A 27,515-nucleotide genomic window follows, 5' to 3' on the forward strand; every position below is an offset into this window, starting at 1 on the left:
CCCTCCCCAGCCTTCCCCGCGAGCGGACGCGGCAGCGCCTCTGTCTCGCTTTTTCTTATTTTCCCCCCTTTCCCCTTCCTTTTTTTTTTTCCTTTTTCCCCCCCTTCCCCCCTTTTCACCATTTCCCCTCGGAGACGCTTCCCCCGGGCAGGGGCAGAGCCGGTCTCCCCCCCCGCCTCTCCCCGGCCCCCGCCGCCCTATGGCGAGAGGGAACCCCCTCCCCACCCGGGCACTAGCGGCGGCCGTTGGAGGAGTGGGACCGGCGCTGGCCGCGGCGGCCGCGGGCCCGGGGGAGTCATGGAACTGATTCGCTGAGCCCCCGGCCGCAGCCGTGCGTCCCGCTCGCTCGCCCGCGCCCCCGCCCGGCCCGGCCCGGCGCCCCCTCTTCTCCCTCCGCAGTCGGTGCCGTCCGGTCCCGCGCGCCCCGCCGCCGCGCGCTGAGGAAGATGGGGTGGTAACGTGGCCCCGGATGACCCCGCATCGCCACTGTGAGGCCTACAGCTCCGCCGGGGAGGAGGAGGAGGAGGAGGAAGAGGAGGAGAAGGTGAGGGCGGGGGGACTCGCGGCGCCTCGGCGCCCCGCGCTCGCGCCCCCCGCCGCCCCCGCCCCCCGCGCTGCCCGACGGGAAGCTCCGGGCGCCGCGCTCCGTGGCCGGGGCGGACCCCGCCGCCCCCCGAAGGCCGCCTTCGGGACCACCGCCGGCCGCCCCTCCGCGCCGGAACGGTTCGGCCCCTGCCCGGGTCGTCCGGTTCCGGTGGCCGCGAGTAACTTCGGGGCGGCGACGGCTCGGGGCCCGCGGGCCGTGCGGCGCACAAAGAAGGGGCCACACCCCCACCGTCGGAGTCCGGGGCGGCCGCGGGAGCGGGGGCGACCTTTACGCGGCACCGCGGAGTGGCCGCCGGGCGGGCCGGGCAGCGCGGGCGCGCGGGAGGTCGGGGAGCGGCCGTTACCCCAGGCCGGGGGCCGAGCGGAGGTGAGCGCCGAGTGGCCCCTGAAGGGCGCTTCCCCGAGGGTGAACAGGAGGGGGCGGGGAGGTAAAGGCACCGAGATCCTGAAGAGGGCGGGACGGTCCTCTCCGGAGCGAGAGGGTCTCCGTAGGGGGGTCGGGCGCGTGGAGGATCGGGCAGCCGCGTCGGGAAGGTCTGTGCGGGGCGGTGGACAGCAGCCAGGCCTTGAGCGTCCGGCCGAAGAGTTGAGTTCTCCGTCCGTCCGCGTCCGGGCAGCGGAGCGGGCTGTTGGCGGCCCTTGTGGACGCCGCTTGTCTGGCGGGCGACGCCGGAGGTGGCTCGCAGCTCCCGAGCCTCGCGAGGACGCGGTGGGAGGCAGGTGGTCCGGAGCCTCATTTCGCGGGGGAGGGAGAGTGAGGCCAGACGGTGACCCCCCCCCCCCACCTGGGGGCCGGTGGCGGCGTGCGGACCGGGCCGTCCGGCTGTCCCTGTCGTCTGCGTCCCAGCAGTGCAGTTGTTGGGAACTTGGAGGTGGCATCCCCGGCCTCCAGCTCCCGCGCACGGTTCGGGGTGGATGACAAGGGAGTGGACGAGGGGCTTCGGAAGAGGGACTCGGGGTGAGAGTTGCAGATCTGCGAGCAGAGAGGAGCGATTCTGGCCGCGTTCCGCAGCCCCGACGGAGAGCAGAGTCGTCGCGGCGAGCCGGGAGGGCCGGCGGAGCTGGTGTCCAGTTCCAGGTGACCGCGCTTCGTGCCCGTTTGGCTCGTGGTCGGGCGGAGCGGGGCTCGGGTTTTTGGTGGAGGTCGGAAGCTGCGAGTGTGCGTTCTGTCGTGATGCACAGTCGCTGTCGTGTGGAGTGGACACTATGACAGTGGAGGCTCCCTTTCTCTGCGTGCGTCTTCCTCTTCAGAACCGGCTTCACGGTAATACCAGCTTCAGGAGGTTGCGTCAGGATTAAGGGAGAAGGTGGCAGGGCACCTCGAACCGGAGCTGGCTCGGTGGGGCGCACGCATTGCTTCGACTTCGTGGGCTGGCGTGTGCGCTGTTGGTTAGACGGTCCTGCGGAATCCGGGGAGTGCGCGCCCTCGGAGAACACGGTTTGTAGGAGACGCGTCCCCAGATGATTCTCACAGAGCGATTAAATGCAAAAGTAGAGTTCTGTCTCAGCACAGATGTCAGAGGCAGGGGACTAGACCCAGACGTTTGCACGGGACGGCTCTGTAGGAAGGGGAGTGCCCGCTGGAGGAGGACCAGGATGGCTGTCCGGGAGAGAAGGGACCTGTAGTTCGTGATTAGCTTAGCGGCATGAACTCGGGGAGATGGTCACAATAATCAGTGCTTCTTTTTAGAATAGGAGCTAAGATCCAGAAGTCTGCACCAGCACAGAATTGTAAACGGAGTTGGGGTTACGGTGATAATAGCTGTAATAATTCTGTATGGATGAAGTTACTTCTGTGTTTACCCAAGACTGCAGTACTTTTCCTTAGAATAGAATAGCAGGAGGCCCTGTATGTAGATTTCTAATACACTTTGTGCTGTGCAGTAACTTTATAAAGCTGTTCATGCATGCATTAAGCTCTTTGATAAACATGGAGAAAAAAGCAGAAGTAATTGAAAGATTGACAGGAGAAATGTTGAAGTGTCATAAAGCTAGAAGTGTGTGGAATATGCCATTTAAAACACCCCTCTGTTTCTTAGTTCCTAAAGAATGGCGTGAAGTAATAAGATGCAACTATAAAGGTCTACTATTTAAAACAGTAAAATTATATTTTAAGTGTATTTTATTCAGGTTTCATTAACCTAACTCAGTCTATTTTACACATTAGAAAACAGGCTAGTACATTATCAGTAAGAAAAGTAAAACTCAAGCCAATGCTTTCTTCACTGTATCATTGTCTTACTAGAATCATTAAAAAATTTTTTTAATATTTATATGGGGGGTGGTATAGAGGGAGAAGGAGACTCCCACGGAGCAGGGAGCCCAACAGTGCAACAGTGACAATTTGGGGCCTGATCCCAGCACCCTGAGCTCTTGCCCCAGGTGGGCAGACAATAAAACCAACTGAGCCACCCAGGTGCCCTGTCTTACTAGAATTTCAAAAAGGAGTGTCAAAGGTATCCCTCTAATACAAGCACTTCCATAAATACAGCCTTGGGGGGTGGGGATTAACTTGTATATAATTTCAAAAAGAAACTATCATTTCATCTATCATCAACATTTCACTGCATATTTATCATTTGTTCTCTCTCTCATATATATGTATATGGCATATGCCCTTTACTCCTAAGGATTTTAGTGTGTATTTTCTAAGAGGGATGTTGTTACAGAATCACAGTCAAGTCATCAAATTTAATAAACTTAACATTGATACATTTACTTTAATTTGTCCATGTTCCCTTTATGTCAGTTGGTCAAATAATGACCTTTCTGGCATTTTATCTTTCCAGTAGAGGATTGAGTTTTAGCATCACATATTGAACTTTCATTTTTCTGTAGTCTGATTTGATCTGAAATATTTTCTCCATCCTTTTTTCTTTCACTCGGATTATTTATATCTTATTTTTAAAAGATAAAGGAAATTTGAACTCTTTATCCTTTGTTACATTCCCCTAGTGTGAGTTATTTATATGGTATATTACATTAATTGATTTCTTGAATGTTAAACCAACTTTGCATTCCTGGTGCAAATCCCACTCAGTTATGGTATGTAATCCTTTTTTTAATGTTGCTAGATTCAGTTTGTTAGTATTTTCTTGAGGAATTCTACATCTTTATTTAGAAGAGATGTTCTCCATAGTTTTCTAATGCTGTTTTCTTTGTTTGCTTAACTGGCCTCATAAAATGAGTTGAGAAGTGCTCTTCCTCTACTTTTTGGAAGAGTTTGTGAAGAATTTTAATTTTTCTATAGATGCAGTGTTCATTAGTGAGATCCCTTGGGCATAGGCTTTTCTCTCACAGTTGTTTACTAATTCAATTTCTTATTACGTGGCTCTTCAGCTTTTCTGCTTCCTTTTTTTTTTAAAGATTTATTTATTTATTTACTTATTTATTTATTTGACTGAGAGAGATCATAAGTAGACAGAGAGGCAGGCAGAGAGAGAGACAGAGAGAGAGAGAAGCAGGCTCCCTGCTGAGCAGAGAGCCCGATGTGGGACTCGATCCCAGGACCCTGAGATCATGACCCGAGCCAAAGTCAGCAGCTCAACCCACTGAGCCACCCAGGCGCCCCTTCTGCTTCTTTTTAAAGTCAGTTTTGATAATTTGTGGTTCTAGGTGTTTGTCCATTTCATGCAAAGTTGTCTAATTTATTTGCAAACCCTTGTTCATAAGATTCCTTTATAATATCTCTTATTTCTACGACATAGGTGATAATGTCTCCTTCTATTCCTCATTTTAGTACTTCATCCTTTCTGTTTTTATTTGGTCAGTGTAGCTAGAGGTTTGCCAATTTTGATCTTTTCAGAGAACCAACTTTTAGTTGCATTGATTTTCTCTATTTTTCTATTCCTTTATTGATTTCCACTCTTAATTTTTCTTCTGGTTTGCTTTAGGTATAGTTTGCTCTACTTGCATCCCATAAGTTTTGGTATGTTTCCTTGTTCATTACCTCAAAGTATTTTCTAATTTTCCTTGTGATTTTTTTCTTTGACCTGGATTCTTTGTTTAAAAAAAATTTTTTTTAAGCATCTAAGTATTTGAAAATCTTACTTAGGGTCTTAACTGTAGAAAATTGGAGAACAGGAATCTCTTGAACCTTCTTATTCTCTACATGATTCTGTCTTGTTTATCTCTGTCTGTTCCCATCCCTCCCCCCCTCCCTCCTAAAAATAATCTTCAGAGGAAGCATTTTGAGGGAAGAGTAATCACAGGGGCAGCCGGCCTTTGGTGTGCTGAGAAGGCTGAGGGATTCTGAGGAACCACCTGTTGGGTGAAACTAATGAATTGAAGTAATTTGGTATGTTTTGACAAGAGTTAATGAATTACAGACTAAAATTCAGTTAGAAAAAACCTTAGAACCAATAAATAAACCAAGTTTAATCTCCATCCAATATAGGTGTTTTTTCCTAAAGATCTCTTGACTAATGGCCATCTAGTTTACACTCTATTTCTAAGGTTAATATTTCCATCTGTTTTAGATGAAATTATAGTGGGTTTATTTATCTAGTTATGGAAAATCTGAGAAAAGTACCAAGGCAGCAAAATTGGAATCCGAACATCTCAGCCGAATGTAACAGTAGATGGAATATAACAAGATGACCTTTAAAAAAAAAAAATTATAGTCCTGAACAGGGTTGTCCCCCTTTCCCCCCCAAAAAGGGGCTCCAAAACTATGTACATGGCGGGGCACGTGGAAAGGGAGTTTGCCTCAGTGTACCTCAGAAGGCGTTAAGAGTTCATAGTGTGGTATGGACTCAAAAAAGCAGCTAATGATCTTAGACTGCATTTAGAAGAGCAAAAGTCATGTCATGTGGGGAAATTTTGAGCAGTTCTTCAGCTATGAAAGAAGAATTGGTGGGCATGCTAGCCACCTTCAGACTTTTCAAGAATTGGCTTATGAAAGAGTTTAGGCTTGGATTGGTTTGTTTTGGTTTTGGCCCCAAGGATTGAAACCAGTCTTTGGTGGAGTCCCTGTTTCACGAGGATTCTGTGAGTGATAAAAAAATAATAATACTGATTATAGTATATAATCTTTTTAGTATCATAATGTTTATCATTTCATAGGGAAAATAGTGGGAAGCTGCTTTCAGACGGAAATCACACCAGATTAGAGAATCAAGAATTCTTGGAAGAAGTTAACCTTTGAAATGGGCCTTTGAGTTTAGGTAGTATTTCTTTTCCTTCTGTGTTATTTACCATTTTTTCTTGGTATGAAAGGTACTTAATGCTCGTTATAGGAAATGTGCAAAAACTCAAGAAGTTCAAAGAAGCAAAATGAAAAAAAAAAAAAAAATAAAAATCCGTATCCAGTGAACCAGAGGTAATCTGCAGTAGATTCTGTAGCAAGTAGGTGAAGCATGGGAAGTGTGACTAAGAAAGGGATTGGACCTGGAGTTGGGGGTCAAGGGGGCAGTTTGTTGTTTGTTTTTAATTAATTTTAAATTTTATTTAAAAATTAGAACTTTTCTTTGTTAATTCTAGATATTTACTTTTTTGAAAATCTCACGAATATGAAGTGAATACTACAGGTACATAGTTGAAAACTGAAATAGTTATATGAGGTTTATAATGAAGAAGAGCCTTCTTCTGTTGCTGGATTTTCTAGCTTTTCTCACAGGTTAACCTCTGAGTGCTTATCTGTTTCTCTTTCTCTCTCTCTCTTTTTTAAGATTTTATTTATTTATTTGACAGAGAGATCACAAGTAAGGAGGGGGGGAAGCAGGCTCCCTGCTGAGAAGAGAGCCCAATGCAGGGGAAGGGCTTGATCCTAGCACCCAGAGATCAGGACCAGAGCCGAAGGCTTAACCCACTGAACCACGCAGGCGCCCAGCTTATCTGTTTCTCTTGTATTTAAGATCATAATTTTCAAATAATTTGCTCTACTGTTTTTTGATATTTCAGTTTTAGGTATTATTCATGTTTCGCCTACAGTGACATGTAAAGACGCAGTGCTCATTTTACCTTCTTACCCCTCCCATTTTCCCAATGCAGTTTTAATCTATTTATTGAAGTCCCTACTCAGTATTTTCACTATTACTGCTATGTGAGTGTTGTGATATATTATTATATTTACCTTCTTGCATAATCTTTGTTTCTGAAGCCAATCACCTTTTTAATTCCTTAGCTTTCATCAAATCTGGTTGAATCTTGCCATAGCTTCAGTTTCTAAATCTACTTCTCTGTACATGGTTGTACTTCTCAAATCTCTAGTTTCTTTTCTTTCTTTTTTTCTCTTTATAAACCTAAAGGCATCTCTCCTGGACTTTCAGTTGCCTGCACTGATCTACACTGTTACTCCTTAGGCTTGCTCGTTTTAGAGGGCCAGTCAGCTGATTATTGAGTTTTCTACATCAACACTTTCCAGTAGAACTTCTCTGCAGTGACAGTGCTGAAAAGGAATATTTCTATCTGATACACTAACCACATGTAATATTGAGTATTTGAAATGCTGCTGCTAGTGTGACTGAAGAATTATATTTTAACTTTATATTCAGTTAAAATATAAATGGTCATATGTGTAGCTAGTAGACACTGTATATTGGAAGCACAAATAAAGATGGTTTTATACTTATGGGGATGGTTTCATACTAATTATACGGGAATGGGTGGGATTTAATGTAATGGATATAACTTTTTTAATGAAGAAAAAGGTTAATAGCCCTTATCTGATTAGATTTTTAAGAGGGATATTTGGGACAATTATTAAGAATTGCTTGTATAAAAAGCCCACAATTTAAGATTTGTTGACATAATTTGAGACACAATAATATATTTTCATTGGAGTCTATTGGTTCTATCAATTATATGGTCATGTTTTTATTTTCTTTATGACCTAGTTTCAAATTTAAAGTGAATATGTTTAGGTAACTGATTATTACTGTAATATTTTAATATATGATATTTTAAAGAGCTGTAAAACCCTCTCCTGCCTCATAACATTCTTATTTTGTTTTATGAATTGCTTAATAAGAACCAACATATTTATGCAGTGCTACATGTATTTTATAATGAAAGAAAAAGCATTGTTTTATATTTGATTTTATAGGTAGCTACATCAAGCTGGGAGGCAGGCAGATCCAAAGGCTATCATGAAGTTTCCAGGGCCTTTGGAAAACCAGAGATTGTCTTTCCTGTTGGAAAAGGCAATCTCTAGGGAAGCCCAGATGTGGAAAGTGAATGTGCCGAAAATGCCTACAAATCAGGTAAGGATTTTTCTCATCACTCCAGATAGATGACTTCTTTCAGCAGTAAGTGTACTGTCACAAAGTACTGGTATCTTGGTGTCTTGACACAGCATGGGAGAACTCTATATCATTAAAGGATGTGCTATGTTCTTTATTGGGGAAACCTCCCCTTGTTTTATTTTGAAACCGGACAAAAATGACTTTTTTGTTTTTATTTGCTTGTTTTGTTATCTGAGTTACAGATTTAGGAAGATACGTTCTCTTTGTAATCCAGTACTAACAGTAGTAAGCTTTCTTTATTTCTAGGTATATAGTTAGCTATGGAGGCTGAAATTATCTTTAGTAAACAAATTGTTGTGTATTTCTTGGATAATTATAAGGAGTTCAAGTAGCTACTAAGGTAATGCTAATGTTGGATATTTGTAGGGAAATAGTCATCTTACCTCTCTGTTACTGTTAGTTAAATGCCTTTTCTTTTAGAAATTTTTATGCTTCTATCATTTAATCCTGTTATTTTTGACAAATAACTATGAAGTTTATGCACTCCTAAAGCTTATTGTATAAGCTCTTTTTATCACTAGTACTTAGCACTGTGCTTGGGATAAAGAATAGTGGCCAAGAAAATTTGGATTTTTGATTTTTAGGTAAATGAATAGCAAATATCTTAGTTCCTCCTTTGGTTTAGGTTAACCTTTGTTTAGGTTATTAAAATCTGTATGCATTTTCTACTAACCTACTTCTGTCATCCTTTCTCACAAGCTGAAGAAATATGTTTTTGCATTTACTGTTACTTATTTGTTGTTTAGCCGATTGAAAATTAGTTAACCTGGGTGAGTATCTTTCAAGCTAGGAGCATCTCCATATTCTGTCACATTTACTCTCTTAGTGTAGTCTTTGAAATAGGCAGCAGTCCGTCTTTGCTCAAGATGTGAATAGTAGAGGTGTAATTTGAACTTGATGTAGTTCTCTTCCCATTGTACTTTGTTTTTCAGTTTTTATTTGTGTGTGTGTGTTTGATTTTTTTAGATACTTGGGAATTCAGTCATTCAGTAAATGTTCATTAAGTATCTACTACATGCTGAGTACTTCTAGCATTTGGGCATACATCAGTGAGAAAAATAGAAATTCCTGCCTTTACGTTCTGACTTTCTGGTAAGCCTCAAAGCTTTAATACAGCTGGCTTTAGAACCACTTCTTCCTTCTGCTGTCTCCTAGAGTCAGCGTGTAACCAGTGATAATACTCTTCTACAACATAGTCTTTGAACATGATATTCTACCAAGATTATAGTGTATTGCTTTATTATCATTTAATCTGGCCTATATCTGTAGGTGATTTAACAACCATCAGTTGTCCCAAAGAGAATAGAACAGTGTTAGAACTTTGGAGAGGGAACCATTTAAGGATTTGCCTATAGTAATATCAAGTGGAAGCCAAAGTCAATTCTTATAAAATGTGGGTGGGCTTGTTCAGATGGGGATAGGGGTGAAGAGTGGGGTGAGAGTTAAGAGCTGTAGGAGCTCAGCTGCTTGCTGTAGTAACCCCGAGGGACACTTGTCTATTTAGTTCTAATTTCCTGATTTTGTTCTGCCCCTCTCTTAGGGACTGGCTTTTCGAGTTCTCTTCCCACTATTGCTTCTAACCATGATTACGCTCCTTGATTCCTTGCAGAAAAGAAACACAGTCTTGTCATTAAGCCATAAACATACTTTTCCAGCTTTTCTAATATTTTTTGAGTGCTGGTAAAAATGGAAAAATAAAATATTATAAAGGTTTCTTTTATGCTTTTATCCTTCAGTTTCCTTTTCTGTCTTTTTTCTACCTAAGCTCTGTCTCTGGATCATTCTCTCAAAGTTCTCCTTTAATTTGCATCCCCTATCCTCAAGTTTAGGACAGAGTGGTCATACAAGAACATTATGTACCCATCACTCCCCTTCTGTGTGCTCCCACAGCACTCTTTACTTCCTTTGTGATAGTATGCAGTATTAGGATTTCCTGATGATTTGATTGTGAGTTCCCTTGGGGTTGAGTTGTGTCATTTTTGTTTATTGGCATAAAATAGACTTCAGTAAACCTCTGTAAAATGAGCATTATCATTTCTTTATAACTAGCCCAGGTTAGAGAAGTTCTTTTATATAATAATTGTATTTTCAAGTACACAATAATTTGGTTACATGAATTTGGGAGAAAAAATTGGAAGACTGGTCAAAGTGACATGCACTTTCATATATTCTCTATTTTGCTAATGTGCTTTTGATATGCAAAGATTAAACTGCTTCAAGCTATTAAAAAGCTTTTCATTAGGATTTTGACACTGTAAGGAGTCTTAAAGGCCATATAATTATGTGGTTTCTGAATACAGGATCTTGAGCCGCGAGGCTGCTGAGTGCGTCAGAATCACCCGGGAAGGCTCTTACAGAGGTTCCAGGCCTTATCTAGACCTACTGGGCTTGTGGTAGCAGTAGTGGAAATTGGTGTTTTAAAAAGTTTCATGGTTTTATTAATATGCATTAGGTTTGAGAGACACTGATTTACTCTAACTACATCGTAGTAACGTTCTTCTGACATCTCTGAAAAGCTATTCTCTGCTTTGGATACTTTGTCCGGTCTACTGTGGGAAAACTATAAGTTATTGGAAAGATTTTCCTACATTGCACCTGCAAACTGCTTCTTTCTAGTGGCCACTTGGTAGTTCTAGTTTTGTCCACTGGAGCAATACAGAATACATCTGTTTATTTTAAATGGCAGCCCTTTATCTATGTAAAGATGTGGTAAGTCCACAAAGTCCTCTTTGCCTGATTGAACATCCTGTGTTTTTTTAACCATTATTTGACAAGAGTTTACCACTCCAGATACACTCATTCAGTGTGTTTCTTAAAGTTGTGACATTTCATTTGTAGTCATTAATGAGCAGTGAAGTGAAACTGTTACCTCACTTTATCTTCGCTTGATGATTTCATTCAGCTAGCCCTAAATTTTATTGTTCTGGCAGCAGTGTCATACTGACTTACTGAACTAGTTTAGTTTTGAAGCAAATGTTCCTCTGTGCTAGATATAGATTTTAATTTTTGACCTAAGTGTGGTGTTATTTATTTCTAATTTAAAATTGTTGATTCTGATCCACTTTTCTGGCTTTAAAATTATAATTGTCATCTAATCTGTTGATTTTCTGTCATTCTTGTATAATCTGTGAATTTGGTAAATAAATAAATATTACCCTGCAGGTTGGTTTCTCTTTTTTCTTTCCTTTAAGCAGTTTCTTGAAGTATAATGTACAGAAAAGTACACAGATTGTAACTGTACAGGTGTAAAATACACCACTTCCCTGGCACTTAGAAGACCCCTTCTGTCCTCTTGTAGTGACTACCGTCTGCCTCCCAACCCAAAAAAAAAAAAAAAAAAACAGTCCTAATATCACAGATTAGTTTCCTGGTTTTGAATTTCATACATGTATATGGAATCATAGAGTATGTACTGGCCTCTTGTTCAGTATTTTTTTTTATGTAAGATTCATCTGTGTTATTTCATGTGGCCATAATTTATTCTCACTGCCATGTACAATTCTTTGAATTTATCTCTTCTGTTGATGGTCATTAGTGTCATCTTCTTGTGCATGTCTCAGTGAACATATGTGTATTTTTTTAATGTATTTTTAGGGATGGAATTGGTAGAACCTAGATATGTGTATATCAGTTTTAGTAGATAACCATCAGTTGTCCCAAAGTTGTTATGTTGTGTTATATCCCATTTTTTGTGAGGTTTTTTTGTTTTGTTTTGACCCCCTCTAGCAGAGTATGAAAATCCCAAGTTACTCTATATCCTTGTCAACCCTTGGTTATTGTCTTTTCATTTTCGTTATTCTGGTAAGTGTATTATAGTATCACATTGAGTTTAATTTGCTTTTTTTTAATAATTAATGAAGTTCAGCTTTTCATGTGTTTTTGGCCATTAGATTTACTTTTTGATGCAATGTCTATTCAGATCTTTGTCTGGGTTTCTACTGAGTTGTCTTGTTAATTGTTTTGTAAGAGTTCTCTTTCTTTTGTAGACTGTATTACAGATGCCTTCAACTCTCTTTGTGTTGACCTTTGATCAATAGAAGTCCTTTATTTTTAATGACCAAGTTATTGAAATTTTTTTCCTTTCTTAAAGGAATGTTTGTCTGTTCCAATGTAACGAAGATACTCTCTTGGATTTTCTTTCTGCAGAGTTGATTGTTTTACCCTTCACATTTAGATCTACATTCTAGTGGGGGTTTTGGGTGGGGTGGGGTATAGTGTGAAGTGTAGGAGTCCCATCATTTATTCCATAGGGACCTGCCACCATTTATTAAAAAGGTACTTTTTCCTATTTCCCTGCAGTTTTGTTATAAATGAAGTGATTACTATAAACCTGTGAATGTATTTGTCTGTTTCTTGCCTCTTTTCTTGCCATTGGCCCATTTGCTGTTCTTTAAATACCATGTTGCAGTAATTATTACAGCATTATAATAAGTGTTTGGTGGCATAAACTTTGGTTTTTTTTTTTTTTTTTCTCAAGATTATTTTGGCTTTTCTTAACTCTTTGTTTTTCTATATATATTTAAAAATATACTTGTCAATTAAAAAAATTGAAGGGATTATTGAATCTGTTAATTTAGGGGAGAATTGACATGTTTATAATAGGAGTCTTCCAATTCAGAACATAGACTGTTGCTTCATTTTCTTTAAATTGGTCTTAAATGTCTTTTTTTTTTTTTTTTAAATAAATGTTTTATGTATTCATTTGAGAAAGGGAGAGGAAAAAGTAGTCTCTCTGCTGAGTTTGGAGCCCAGTGTGGGGCTTGATCCCACAACCCTAAGATCATAACCTGAGCCAGAATCAAGAGTCAGACACTTAACTGAGCCACCTAGGAGCCTCGATCTTCAGTTTCATTTAATAATATTTGGTACTTTAGGTTTATTCCTAGATATTTGAGTCTTGTTGAGGCTGTTACAAATGGTATTTTAGATTTTTCATTTAAGTATGTTTCTATACACTGGTATATGGAAATAAAATGGATTTTTATATATTGACTATATTAAATTTGCTTCCAGAGTCTTTTGGGGTTTCTGTATATTATATATAGACATGTTAACTGTGAATAATCATGGTTTTATTTCTTCCTATCCAGTTCTTAATACTTTTTATTTTTGTTCTGTAGAATTCGCTCAGGCCTCCAGAACCCCACTGGATGTAACAGCGGCAACAGATACCCTTATCTCAGTTTCAGTTGGAGGGAAAGTTTTTAGTGTTTCACCATGAAGTATAAAATTTGTTACATATTTCTTATCATTATGAGATTAAGAAGATTATCTGCCTTAATTTGTCAAGAGATTTTTTTTTTATAAATAAGTGTTAATTTTTTTTTTACATCATTGGATTTTGTTAACATTTTGCTTAGGGTTTTTGCATTTATGTTCATGGGTGAGATTGGTTTATAATGTGTTTTGTCAAGTTTCATAATAAAGTATGCTGGCTTTTAAAATGAATTAGGAAGTGTTCTGCTTTTTTAAAAAGTACTCTCTGTTTGGGTTGTTATTTCTAAAGTGTAGGAAGATTCCACTGGGAGCCTAGAGATTTATTTGTGGGAAAGCGTTTAATAATTCATTTTCTTTGGTAAATGTGACACTGATCAGGTCTTCATTTAAATCTTATTTCAGTTTCGGTAAATTATTTTCCCCCCCAAGGAATTTATTTCATCTAAATTGTGAATTATTTGTGTAAAGTTATTTATGATACCTTTTTAATATCAGAAGGGTTCATACTGATGTTCCCTTTTCCATTTCCTTAGTTGGTGATACGTGTTTCCTTTCTTGATCAGTCTTTCTAGGAATCTGTTGATAAGCCTTTTAGTTCTGTTGATTTTCCCTCTTGTACATTTTTTTCTTTTTACATTTTTTTCTTATTTGTTCTTATCTGCTTCTGTTTACTTTGTGTAATTTGCTGTTTTTTATTCTGAGGTAGATGCTTAAATGACTTTCCACTTGTTCTTTTATCTTATTTCTTTAAAGATGTTGTTTATCTGAGAGAGAGCACAAGCCGAGGAGCAGGGGGAGAGGCAGAGTCAGCAGGTTCCTCACTGAGCAGGGAGCGCAGTGTGGGGCTCCATCCCAGGACCCTGGGATCATGACTGAGCCGAAGGCAGATGCTTAACCGACTGAGCCACTCAGGTGCCCCTGTTGTGTTTTAATATATACATTAAAAACTAAGTTTTCCTCAAAGCATAATTGTCCAACCATGTCTGATTTGTTGGATCCACATACTGGGTTCTTAATTTCAGTTATGATATTTTTCAGTTCTGGAATTTTCTTTTAGATGTTTTTAATAGCTATCATTTCTCTAGTGAAATTCATTTTTTCATCTCTTTTCCCACTTTTCCTTTATTGTATATTAAGTCCTTTTCTGATAATTCAAAGATTTAGGTCTTTTTGTTGCTCTCTTACTCCCCTTCATCTCTCTCCCCCGTCTCCGCGCCAGGCTCGCCCCTGGTGACCATCAGTTCTCTGTAACTGAGAGTCCTTTTCTTGGGTTGTGTCTCATTTTTCCGCCTTTGTTCATTTGTTTTGTTTCTTAAATTACATGTGTAAGTGAAATCACACAGTGTTGGTCTTTCTCTGATTGACTGACTTTACCTAGCATACTATTTAGCATGCCCAGTAATTTTTAATTGAATGCTGAACATTATGAAAAATTGTGAAGGTTCTAGATGTCATCTTGCTGTGGAAGGGTTCAGTCTGGCCTTTGGTAGGTGACTGAGTAGGAGATTAATCACTTGAATCCGCTGAGGGATCGTGCTGCTTGGCATCTGGGCTGCAGTTGGGTATGGCTGCTTCTGCCCCTGGTGTGCCCCACTCCCAGAGTACAGTCCGGGATCTCACCTGAGCACTGGGAGGGTGCTAAAGGGTGCCGAGCTCACTCTTGCTTTTCAGAGGCTCTGGGTCAGCTTCTTAGATCCCTGTCCTTCCCAGCTTCAGAGTGTCATTCAGAAAATTAAGGGGAAAATCAGCTGAGTGTCACATTCAGTTTTCTGACCCTTCCTCTCCCCATTTGGCTCCTAAGGCTCCAAATTTTGTGTCTCCACCCATAAAAGTCTCAGAAGCTCTGTAGGCTTCCTTCCTCTCAGCCTCTTGAGCCTCTGGCCATACTCAAGAGAGTGGGCAAGTGCCCTAAAGGAAAAGCCGCTCTTTCCTCTAGTTGAGCACTTCAGTTCCAGGTTCCCCAGTGTTTGCAAGTGGAGCATCGCTGTGGAAACGTGTCTGAGCTGAGATGCTATAAGGCAAAGAAGCAGTTACCATTAGTTTATAAGGGCAATTTTTTGAGTGTTCCAGACCCCTCGGTTTGGCTTTTCTGATATCTTAGGACACATCTTGCTAACAGATGGGCAGAATAAATCAAGATAAAGCCCTGGTGGGTGCTCACAGACACAGTTCAAAGTTTGGTGGCTGAGGTGCTGAGTGTGGATTGGGGGACGGAGGCGGCGGTACCATTTTGCTGCTCTGGGTGCGTCACTGTCTCTAACTGCTGCGGAATGAATGCCGAAGGCTGTTCTTACTTTTTGCCTTTTCTCATGTAAGTGAAAATCTTTGGAATTTTTCAGGTACTGAGGTAGGTTTTTAGTTAAAGCTAAGTGACGTAACCTGGACTTTTGAAATCGGGGGATAGTTGTACCTCTTTTCCAGACTCTTGGTTCTGCAAAGCCTGGTTGTCCTAGCAGTTTTGATGACTTCAAAACTGGTGGTGGTGGTGGTGGTGGTGGTGGTGGTGGTCAGTGGTTTTTCTAGTTCTCAGCTGTTGTGTAGGTTGCTGCCTACTCTATCACACCCAAAAGCAGAAATGTAATTTTTTTTTTTAAATGTTGAACTTTACAGGTGTGACGAGAGGCTGTGGGAGCACAGGAAGGTACTTAGCCCAACTAGAGTTATTAGGAAAAGTGTGGTGAGGAGTGACCGTTGAAATAGCTCTTGAAGGATAAATAATAAGGTAGGTAACAAGAGAGGGGGGTGTGTACCAACCAGGGGGAGCAGTATGAACAGAAGAGAAGTGATGTAATAACATAGCACAGGAGGAGCAAGGAAGACCAGAAATGCAAGTGCTGCTCTCACAGTATGAATTTTAAGGTAGAAAGTGGTGGAAGGTAAGTGAGGCTGGAGAAGTGGGTCATAGGGATTTGTACGCCACACCTCGGGGCTTGTACTTGTTCTAGGTAATGGTGAGCCTTGAAGAGTTTAAAGCTGGAGAGTATTTGTATTTTAAATGACCAGAATAGTAGCTTGTGAAATACAAAACCCTGTGTTTTACCAGCTTGAATCAATCCATTCCAAACTCTCTTGAGGATTAGTTAGTTGTTCAGCTTCTGAACTGGCTTAACCCTATTTGAGGAATCCATAAAAAGGAAACCGATTCCTTGTCCAGGACATACCATCTAGGGGGGCAGGCAGTTCTGCTTTCCTTTCTTTCCCCTGGCCTGCCTTTTGATTTGGATTACTTAGACACAGAACTTCATTTTTGTAAAGCTGCCCTGATGATACTACTGTTGAGTACATGTTTGAATTGATTTGAAAAAGTGATCTTAGTATGATTTCCCTAAGAGTGACTTTTAAACTGTTAACCTTTTGTGGGTTTTTGTTGTTCTTACTAGTTTTTGACTAGTGATGATTTTACTAGTCATGCGGGAATGCTTTCTTGGCCCTATTCCTGTATTTCATGATCTCTTTCATAACTAGTTGTATTATAATTGTTTTAAAATAATTATTTGTATGTAGTATTTTGTAAATTTGTTTTTTTCTGGCATCATTAGAGCATCAGGTATTTTTAGAAGTAGGAAAGAACAAAACTAGTATTTGAGTGCCTTTTGCATTCCATGTGCTTTCTAGAAGTTGGATCATTTAGTTATAACCATGATATGGAAATCTCTGCACAACTGTGTTCCCTGTGTTACGTACTCTCACAGCAAGCACATCGCGTCCATCTTCTGTGGCACTTCTTACAATTATATGTTTATTATTTAATGTCAGACACCAAATAGGTACATTATATATAATTTTGTCACTCAGGGATCTTTTTCTCCTCTGTCCCCATTGTATGCATCTCTGAGCTGAAGGTGCAGTTGATGATCTTGTTGCTCGCGGCTGCTCTGGCCCATTGTTCTTTCACCTCCTCCGGCCTCCCCAGGTTTATCGGACTCTGTGACCGTCTTTTGCCCCCTGTGCAAATGTATTTCCTTACACTGATTTGTTTTCAGTGTCTCCTCGCTTAACATTACTTTTCTGTTTGTTTTGGCATTTTGGATAAAAGCTCTTCTAGGTAGGAATCTAATTTCTCTTGAATGCTGAGCTCCTCTGGAAATCCCGTGACTGCCTTCACGCCCTTCCCGGGGACCTTTCGGAGCCCCTAGTTCAGAGCTGGATCCAGGGGCAGCAGCTCAGGGCTCTGTGGAAAATGATATATTCCAGAAGCAAGGACCAGTAACAGCTCTTTGACGGTGGCCCTAGTTGTCGGTCTGTGTTTGCTTCCTGCCACCTTTCTCAGGAAGCCGCAGCTTCAGGCTAGAATTGGCCACCAGTTCAAGAGAGAGAATTTAGCCTCTGCTCTAATTGCCCAACTCTGGTTTCCTCTGTTCCTCTGTCCTGTCGGACAGCAGTTTGTGCAGGACATAAATTCCCTTGCTGCTGTCCGCACCCAGAACCTGTCACGCCCACAGCTTCAGTTTAGTGAGCTGCCTGTGTTTTTGTCTCGATCACTGGGATTCTACACTGATTCTCCAAGTACCCGTTTTTGGCATCTTTCTTACCCACCTTGATTTTACTTGAGAGTCAGAAGAGCTTGACAAGGGGCGCCTGGGTGGCTCAGTGGTTTGGGCCTCTGCCTTCGGCTCAGGTCATGATCTCAGGGTCCTGGGATCGAGCCTCACATTGGGCTCTCTGCTCGGCAGGGAGCCTGCTTCCCCCTCTCTCTCTGCCTGCCTCTCTGCCTACTTGTGATCTCTCTCTATCAAGTAAATAAATAAAAATCTTTAAAAAAAAAAAAAAAAGAAGAGCTTGACAATAAGTGATTGCCTCCAGGTTGACATGATTCCTGTTTTTTAGTTTTTCACAGGCTTAAAAAAATAGATCTTTTCCCATGACGTGAAAATGATCACATCCTCTCCTCACTGTAAGGTACACGTTCATCGCTACCTCCTATAAGAAGCTTTTACTCTCCTTCCACAGGGGACTGAGCGCCCTTCCAGGGTGTGCCCTTCGCACCCTCCGCGTACCTTTCTGTTACACTAAACATGGGGGATTGACATTTTCTGATTGTTTGCCTCCCCGTGAGACTTTAAGTTTAGAAGTTTAAACGGAGTTTTTAAATTCATCATTGTATTCCCAGCACCTGTCGCACGATGGGCATTGAATAGTAATATGAACTGAATTGTTTTGACTGTCAGATATTTTTAGATTATTGTTCATAGTTTTAACACCAGCTTGGTGGTGTTGTAAACCATTTTTTTAATCTCAATTTCTTGTCAGTATTTCTTGTGCAGTAGTCTAGGGTCAGTCTTTATTGGACAAAAGGAATTGACTAGAACGTGGATATGTGGCAGTTAACCTTCTGAAATACCAGTTATAACTGAGTTTAGAGCTACGTGTAAAAATGGTATGTGTAATTAGTTGGTCTGGCCAACGTTAAGTAACACTTTACTGTGTTGTGCCAAAGTGAAAAGTGACAGAGGAAGGGGAAAAAATGAGAAATTAGCTTGCCAGTGCAATTGCAGAGATTATAATGAGCACGAAGTCTTGTAGTTCTCACAACACAAAAGAAAGCCAAGAGGAAGGAGAGAAGAAATTCCAACTGTAATATCTGTTTGGGGAGATACATTAAGATATGCAGCCCACCCTGCTTTTATAGATCCTGATGTATCTCTCTATGATAGAAGAATTGATTTCATAAAATTGACCCAGAGTAATCAGGAAAGAGGTTTAAGCCATGGCCTCTTGGCTTTCTCAGGAAGGCTTTCCATCTGAAATGGTTGTAATTAAAAAGATACAGTGCTTGGTTTAAACCTTTACCTGTCTAGAACCCTCACTTACTGAAAATACTTCTTTCCACTAATCACAGAGTCATTTCTGTACTCTGTTGTGTTTACTATAAGTAGATTATTACTATGTTTGTTGTATTTTGTTGTTTTTTGTGGTGCCTGCAAAATTCAAGAGTAAAGAGAGCTAAGTCATTACTGCTTTAAAGTGTGTACCTTCTAAAAATTAAGCCTGTACTCAGCAGTTTAAAATAGTATGTAGGAAGCAATGATGTTATATGTTTGTATAATAATCTCTCCATTGGTAACTTAGTTCAGGTGAATTTCCCCTTGAGTATTCTCCCATGATCTTTGAATATATAATTCAGCTGTTGTCCCTGATATCTTTAATTTATTCCTATTGACTTCACTTTTGTTTTTAATGGGCTGTCATTCTACCTCCATACTCCATTTACATTTTCTAAGATGGTTTAATGGCTATTTGCTGCCTTAGAAAGAAATTCACTTATATTTTCCTCTTTCTAGAATTGGGAAACTTAATTCCAAAACTACTATCCGTTGATAATAGTGTTACCTAACCTTTAAAGTATTATATTCCCTGAACACCTTAGTTTAATTAAAATATAAGTTGAGGATGCCTGGGTGGCTCAGTTGTTAGGCGTCTGCCTTCAGCTCAGGTCATGATCCCAGGGTCTTGGGATTGAGGCCCAAATTGGGCTCCCTGCTCTGGGAAGCCTGCTTCTCCCTCTCCCTCTTCCATGGCTTGTGTTCCTTCTCTCACTGTGTCTTTTTCTGTCAAATAAATAAACAGAATCTTAATAAATAAATAAATAAAATATAGGTATATGGTGAGATGACATTGTGAAGATTTTATTTAATAAACAGGAAGAGGCTATTGGATATTGATAAATTGTTTTGACCAGTACATAAAGTTTTATCTTGGTTCATCTTAAGTTTGATAGATTTTGAGTAAACTTAAAAACATTTTTAACATATAAACGTATTCCATAGCATTTGCTAACCTTTTAAGAGAAAATTCATTCTTGATAACTTGGAGCTTCACTTGTTCTTTTTTATTTTTATTTTATCTTTTAATTGTTCCCTTGTAGAGTGTTTCTCCATCCCAGAGAGATGAAGTGATTCAGTGGCTGGCCAAACTCAAGTACCAATTCAACCTTTACCCAGAAACATTTGCTCTGGCTAGCAGTCTTTTGGACAGGTTTTTAGCTACTGTAAAGGTAAATATTTTAGGATACACTTAAACACAACCTCTTGTTTGAGGGTTTATGTACTAAACCAGGGGCAAGTAGTAAACATTCTAGAAAGTGACAAGGAGTGAAAAACCTTCTTGGACAAGATCTGTGTCCCTATAAGAAGGCATGATGTTTTCTATTATTGCTGTAAATTTTTAGAATTTGTTTTGAATCGTATTCTATAATTTTTTGCTACCAGTATTCATAACATATACTTAATCTGTGAAGTTTTTGATTTCCTGATTTTAATACAAACCATATATCCGTTTAGTCATCTTTTAACACATGGTATACTCTAGATGTTAGTTGTGAACTAGACTAGAAAAGTATAATAAGCCTTTTACACATTTTTTTCTGCCACTACTTAGTTATTGAATATTTACACTGTTGTTTTTTTGAAATATATAAATAATTTCCAGGGGCATACATTTGGAGTATAATAAAATGAACTGAGCATAAAATAAGTTTGGTATATTTTTGTTGAATAACAGCATTAGTAACAACAGCATGAACAACAACATACAAAAAAATATGAATAAGTTTTATATGGTTTTTATTGGTATAGCATTGGTTATATTATGTGAAATTATTCATAGTAGACTCTCAATGGATTTAAATCAGAAAATTAGCATTTTTTTAATGGCAAGGCATGAAAAAGTAGAAAAACAGTTTGTTTGTTGTCATTTGTATTCCTAAGAATATGTGTGCTGGGAGAACTGGGAATTCATTTGTTACTAGGCGTGAAAAATAGAAGTAAAAAAATTACGGAGTGGAAGAATTTGGATGGCCACTCAGTTAATCTCTTATGTTTCACACTTGTATTCTTAAGAGACTTAAAGAACCCTAATTATAATGATAGTAATTGCCTGAAATTTATGTTCTCTGACATGGCTGAGTTCATCTCACTATCAAGCCCCCCCCCCCCCCCCCAATCCTCTGACTATAGCTGACCTTCCTTTTGCAGAGAAAGAGGAGTTTAGGCTTAGTGTCCTTTCTTAGTTTCTAGGTTCTTCACAAATTATTAATGACCTTCTTGTATTTGCTGTCATAGAAGAGATTCTTACCGTATTAAACAGTTTAAACAGATTTGGGGAAGTTTCTGGATCAGATAGAAAATTGCCACGTATCTCATTTTTTTGTATTTCTTATTTAATGGGTCCTGTCATGTTATTAGCCTAAAATTCTCTTAATTAAATGGTTAATCTATATTGAAACAATACCTAAAGTGTATTCATAGTTTAAATAAAGGGTCTTAAAGCGGACCATACAAGGCTGCAGCAGTGTCTAGATCCTCAGTCCTAGCTATGCAGAGGGAAATGCTATGTAGCTCTTTAATAAAACTTTTGCACCCTGAGCCCGGCTCCAGAGCTACTGAATCTCTAGTTGGTAAGATCTGAATGTCTGTATTTAAAGAAGCAAAAACAAACTGCACAAATGACTTGATGTACATCGAGGAATTAGAACTACTCTTTGTTTAAAAAAAAAAAACAACACACACTTGCTATTGGGATTCTTTTACTCTGGTGCCCTTGATTTAGTTGCATTACCTACCGTGAGTGAGTTGTTAACAGTTGGGCTCTTCTTTGTAGTGAACTCTGATGACCTCAGGCATTTGCCCTGTTGTATACTTGGGAAAATCAGGGATCCTGGAACTGTTAGCTACAGAAATCACTCATGTGGTGTCCCTTAACTTCGGAGACATAATAGACATGACAGTATTTTTGGAAGTACTTTCTAAACCATAATGTCTGATTACTATTAATAATTATAAAAATATTGACAGTATTGAACCAGCTTTTATTTTTCATATAGGCAGAGAACTAGAAGGTTCCTACACAGTATGCCACTTAACACTGAGGCGCAGTGGTCACTGGTGTGTTTATTAAATAAGTTAATTAATCAGGGCCACATCAGGTCATCAGAGGGGTTCCCTGATTTCACAAGAATGTAATATTTAAGTATAAAGTAAATATCGAAACGGGGTTTTTTTTGTGTGTTATGTAACTTACCTCTGTATCAGTTAATGTAATTGGAGTTAATTGATCTGTTTACTTAAAACTGGATTCTGATTCTGGGTTTGGCAAACCCTTATTCTACCAATAAGGTAGAAAGTATTCCTGCCTTATCTTAGATAAGGAAAATAGGCAAATTCAAGTCCTCCTATGCATGTCAGACTCTTGAGAAAGTTACTTCCTCCTGCTGATTGATTCTGTAGGAATGTAGGAGCCTTTCGTTCTCACCATGGAACTTGAATATATACTTGTTTTTGTGGACACTTAATTAGAAAATTTCTACTGCCCCGCTATCACCCTGTAGGTTTTTATAAAGCACCGGGAATAGATTTATAGTCTTTTTCTTTATATTCTTTCTCTTTAATTCCCCTAACATCTAGTATGTTAATATTACTGGTGTGACAGTTAAAGAGAGTAAAACTAGCTTACAGAACACACACATGTACAAAGAGATCTTTAATTTTTGGAATTTTATTTATTAAATAAGTTGTCTTCTAAAATTAAGCTCTTCTCTGCTAGATGGAAATTTAACTTTGGCTAACTAGCATTGGTTGAACTTTGAACAATGTGGTATCTTAGTATTTTCATAGAATATGATTATGGCTAGGCTTGTGAAGTTAAAAGTTAGCTCTGGTCTTAGAAAGCAATAGGTGGGAATCAGATTGATTATTCCTTGGAATTGTATCCGTATTTGTCTCACATGCATAGCTAGTTTTAAAAAATAAACTCTAATTTTTTGAAAATCACTGAAGTTGCTTTTTTCCTTCTTCGAAATTTTAGGCCCATCCAAAATACTTGAGTTGTATCGCGATCAGCTGTTTTTTCCTAGCTGCCAAGACTGTGGAGGAGGAGGAGGTAAATATTCTCCTTCAAAATTTAGTTTTGTCTCTTTCTTGAAAAATTTTCTCCATTTATTAACTTGCTTTCTGTTTACCAGAACACAAATTGAAAATTAGTTTATTTTTTTTCCTCCCTCTTCACTCTGCCCCATTCCACTTTGCTTGGGACAGAGAATTCCAGTACTGAAGGTGTTGGCAAGAGACAGTTTCTGTGGATGTTCTTCATCTGAAATTCTGAGGATGGAGAGAATTATTCTGGATAAGTTGAACTGGGATCTTCACACAGCTACACCATTGGATTTTCTTCACATTGTAAATATACCTAATGTCTCTTAGTTACCTGTTTGAATATGTAGTCTCAGTGACTTAGGAAAGTAGATTGCCCACTCATTTGTTGTGATTTTTAGAAAAAGAAAAATTAGAAATTAGGATATTATCCTATGTCAAATTTCATGAAGCTAAAATTAAAAACTTAAGAAACTTGAGTCATTCCTAAGATTACATCAATTTCTATACATAATTTACCTAAAACTTTAAGAAAAACTAGTATGATGTTCTTGTGATTTTTTTTTTTCCCCCCCAGTTTCATGCCATTGCAGTGTCAACTAGGCCTCAGTTACTTTTCAGTTTGCCCAGACTGAGCCCATCTCAACATCTGGCTGTCCTTACCAAGCAACTCCTTCACTGTATGGCCTGCAGCCAACTTCTGCAATTCAAAGGATCCATGCTTGCTCTGGCCATGGTTAGTTTGGAAATGGAGAAACTTATTCCTGATTGGCTTCCTCTGACAATTGAGCTGCTTCAGAAAGCACAGGTAGGTGTCAGTCAAAGTAAGTGTTCTCTCTGGCTAGGGTATGTACGGTTACTAGATGGTTATAAAGCGAAGAGACATGTCTCATCTCATAATGGCAGACCACTTTGAAGAACAGACAAGAGTAAAGTAATACACACTTGAAACTTATCTCTTACAAAGGTTAGAGCCTATCTTCTTTTCAACCCTTCTAGTTACATATAAAGTTTTTGTAGGAATCTTGAGAAATTAGTAAGATTCTCTATAATACATTGTCCTTTAGTTTTTTATGAAGAACCTTTCTACCACCATTTGTGTATTTCATTATAGTACTTCTGCATTTCACTTACTTTGTAAAAAACAAATTCAAAAACATAAATGGCAAGAAGTTGTTTTTTAGACAAGTAATTTATTGTTGGCTAGAAAGTGAAGTATTTGTACTAGACATGGGCAAGTAGAAGGTGTCCTTTCTGCCTGGTAGTTCCTATTATTGCCTACGGTTATTCCATCACTTTTATCTGCAAATTGGCTTAAAACATTAATAGGCCAGTTAAATTTTTTATTAGCTATGCATATAAAATGTAGGAGTTTTAAGGGAGAAACTTCTCATTGAAATGGAAAGTTCGTAAAGGTACTATATGTTAGCATCTACTTTGGATAGGCTTATTGGTTCTATTCATGTCACTGAATAAAAATTAAAAGTTTATGTCTGCTGCAGGACCATACTGTTCTGCCACCTGAGTCCATAAAACACTTAGGAATCTACTTTGCCTTTGTATGTCCCTACTTATTCTTATTTGGTGATAGTTCTTCTGATTTATTTTATCAGATTTTATTTAGAGAAAAGACCGTTAAATTCTGAGCTTAAGTAATTACATTTTATCATAAAAACTAATTTTAGCAAAGAACTGTAGTTATTGAACTTACAAAACTTAGAATACTATAAAAGAAAAGTAGAATAATACTTGAATTTGGTGTAAGATATCTCATAGATATGAACTGTAAAAGTTAGCAGACATGGAAGTACCTCATACTGCCTCTCAGCTCGGAGAATTTTAGACCCTAGTCTGTGAGCAGAGAAGGATCGAGGGTCTTTTTATGAAAAGGTTGACAGATCAGAGCAATATATTAGCTAGAAGCCCATTCCTTTTCTCTGTGCTCTGTTCCACAGTTTTTAGTGGGGCTCGGCTTGCTCTGCATCCCTGGGACAGGCAGAGGATGTTGGTGGTAAGACAGGCCGTTTCTCCCATACAAGAGAGATTTTCTTTTAATAGCATGTTTAGACTGTTGTAATTGAGAAATATTCCCATTGAAATAAATGCTATAGTGAAAATAAATTCAGGAGATATATTTAGTGAGAATTTTTAGAAATTATCATAAACCACCATGTAAATAGAATAGTAGTGTGGCACAGGAAATTTACTTTCCTACCTACAGTGTTGTTATGTGAAGCTGAATATTAATCATTTACATTAGACTATGGGAATGGGGGAAGGGATATTCATGGAAATCTTCTACATTTCATTTTTCATCTTTTTATTGGAACAATTGACTTGGTCTCTGTGCCTGTTCCCAAAGCCAGTACAGAGAAAATGTGCTGTATGAAGTGTTACTGTCACGAAGAAAGGACAGACTTGGAGGCATAAATAAGAAGACTGTCGTAACTAGCATTTGTATTCTGTAGCTTTGAGAATTTGTTCTCTACTAAAAAAAGGAAATACTGGAGAGTATGCTTATTCTCTTTCATCAGTCTTCTGGAGTTTTGGTGCCGTAAGAACGTTCCCTGGAATCTGTTCCCTTCTTATTGACGGAGTATTACAGACTTAGAAGAAATCTTCCTAGAAATCAATTCATTCAGCTGCTCTTTATTTTAAACCTATAGTTCGGGGAACTTGGGGCTTTCTCAGAGACACACAGGACTGCTTAGTAGAAAACCAGTGCTTTCCCGTACACACCCTAAAGATTTAGTTCGGTGGTTTTCAGAGTTTCTTTGAGAACTAGAAAGCTTCCCTTGACTCTGGCAAAATCTTGTGCATATAGAATCCCAGAATGTGGTTCGGAAAGTAATACCGCTGCTAAGTATTTGAGGCCGAGCTCTGCTGGGCGCCGCCTTGATCCACCCGGCCTCGTGCTTCTGCCGGCTCTTTGGACATAGTGTGAAAAGCAGCGTGCAGTTGAGTAGTTACGGGCCACAGACACGGTGGAAAATCTGTGATCTGGGCACTGGGGATCCTGTGATTGTAAAAAATGGAAAAAGATCTCTGGCCCATGTGGTATTCAAGTTATAACGGAGACGCTCGTTAAAAACAAGATTGCAAACCTGGAGACTTGGTCTTAACAGTTCTTTAAAGACTGGGACTGATGGCAGCGTATGTGGCCCGGACCTGGGGGGTCCTGAGTCTGCATTTGGGTAGGAGGACCGGGTCTGATACCTTTGTCATTAGAAGTGTGGCAGGGCTCTGCCGTGTCAAACATCCCCCCCGATTCTCGGTTCTAGTACCGGACATTGCTGCAGGGCCGTGGCGCGACGGCGCCGGCCTTGCTTCGGACCCGGGGCCCAGCGTCCGGGCCGGGCTGCGAGGGCGCCGGTGCGGGAGACTTCGTGGCTTCCCTCTCATGGCCCTGGGGCGGCTGCCCTCGGCGCCCGGCCCGCCCCTGCAGCTGCCCTCGCCCCGGCCGGCCCCCTCCGGCCTCTGCGGCCTGGCTCGCTTCCCCGGGCTCCCGCCGGCCGCCGGGGGGCTGTTCTCGGCCGTGGAGGGGTCGGAGCCAAGAGCCTGACAGCCCCATCTCTCCCGTGTTCTTTGTCCCCCTGTTTTTAGCGCGGCGCAGCTTGTTCTACACCCCTGGGACGCCGTGCGCCCTCGCCTGCAGTCGGAACCTTAATAGTTGGGGACCACCTTAAAGTATCACCGATTCTTTTAAGGGAAGAAAAGAAATTCTAAGACTAGCTACTAGTGTTTTACCCTTCGGGTGTTATCTAGTGTCTTTCAAACAAGGAAAAAAAAAAAACTAGTGAACCAAATAGTAGAAATTAAAAATGGGTCCTTTTCGAATATTGTTTCTGACAATTTTAGGCATTCTAACGTTTGTACTGTGACGATAATACCTGCCTTCCATTCTTCTTCCTGCTGGTACTTTCCTGGGTAACAAGCAATGAATATTTTTAGAGATAAAAATAGACTCGTGATCAAGTGTATTCGTTGTTTTTGCAAACCATGCATATTTTCCTTTATTTCCTCTGTGGTATTGCAAATAGTAATGCTGTGTACTGTAAGTTGTATAGGTATGAATGAGATGTAGTTAAGAAATGTCCAAAAAGACTTATAAAATACACAAGACCAGGAAGTGATGTCTGTGTAGGTTTTCTGGAGATGGAGGCATTTAGCCAGACCTGGAAGGAATAGGTAATCCAGTTTCAGCAGGTAGACATAGACAGGCCTGTTTGGCAGAAAGGAGAGCACAGTTTTGGATATTGTCAGGAAATAAGGCTGAAAAAGGTTGGGGTCAGACTGTGGAGAGCCTTATACCAAGCTAAAGACGTTAGCTTATTTCTGGTAGGCATTGGGGTGCTGCTAAAATATTTGGATGGGGAGAAATGTATATTGCTAGATGAAGATGATTTTAACTGGAACTATAATTATAGGGAAAGCAGAACAGAGACTATCTGTACTGTCTAAAACAGGTACGATTTTAAAGCCTCCCATGTGTAGTTATTTTGTTAGGAAAGAAACTTAGGAAATAAAGATGAATACAATACAGTACTTCTCTTTTGGTGGCTTATCGTCTATAAAGGAAAAG

General features: G+C 40.1%; 1 protein-coding gene across 4 annotated transcripts in view; it reads left to right on the top strand.

The window, feature by feature from the left end:
- The first annotated feature begins 20 nt into the window (after nt 1–20).
- The window catches only part of CCNI (cyclin I), a 30,054-nt gene continuing 2,559 nt past the window's right edge, over nt 21–27,515 (top strand). The window contains exons 1-6 of one of the 4 annotated variants that reach the window (XM_059158621.1): nt 21–544; nt 7,652–7,808; nt 19,933–20,061; nt 22,869–22,943; nt 23,099–23,239; nt 23,511–23,741. In XM_059158621.1, the coding sequence (XP_059014604.1) occupies nt 7,695–7,808; nt 19,933–20,061; nt 22,869–22,943; nt 23,099–23,239; nt 23,511–23,741 (690 nt within the window). In that variant the 5' untranslated portion in view covers nt 21–544; nt 7,652–7,694. Of the gene's footprint in view, nt 545–1,453; nt 1,685–7,651; nt 7,809–19,932; nt 20,062–22,868; nt 22,944–23,098; nt 23,240–23,510; nt 23,742–27,515 lie in introns of those variants that run through there. The other 3 variants (XM_059158706.1, XM_059158773.1, XM_059158768.1) reach the window with 3 other exon arrangements.

Source organism: Mustela lutreola, chromosome 1 (assembly GCF_030435805.1).
Source record: "Mustela lutreola isolate mMusLut2 chromosome 1, mMusLut2.pri, whole genome shotgun sequence".
Classification (NCBI taxonomy): domain Eukaryota; kingdom Metazoa; phylum Chordata; class Mammalia; order Carnivora; family Mustelidae; genus Mustela; species Mustela lutreola.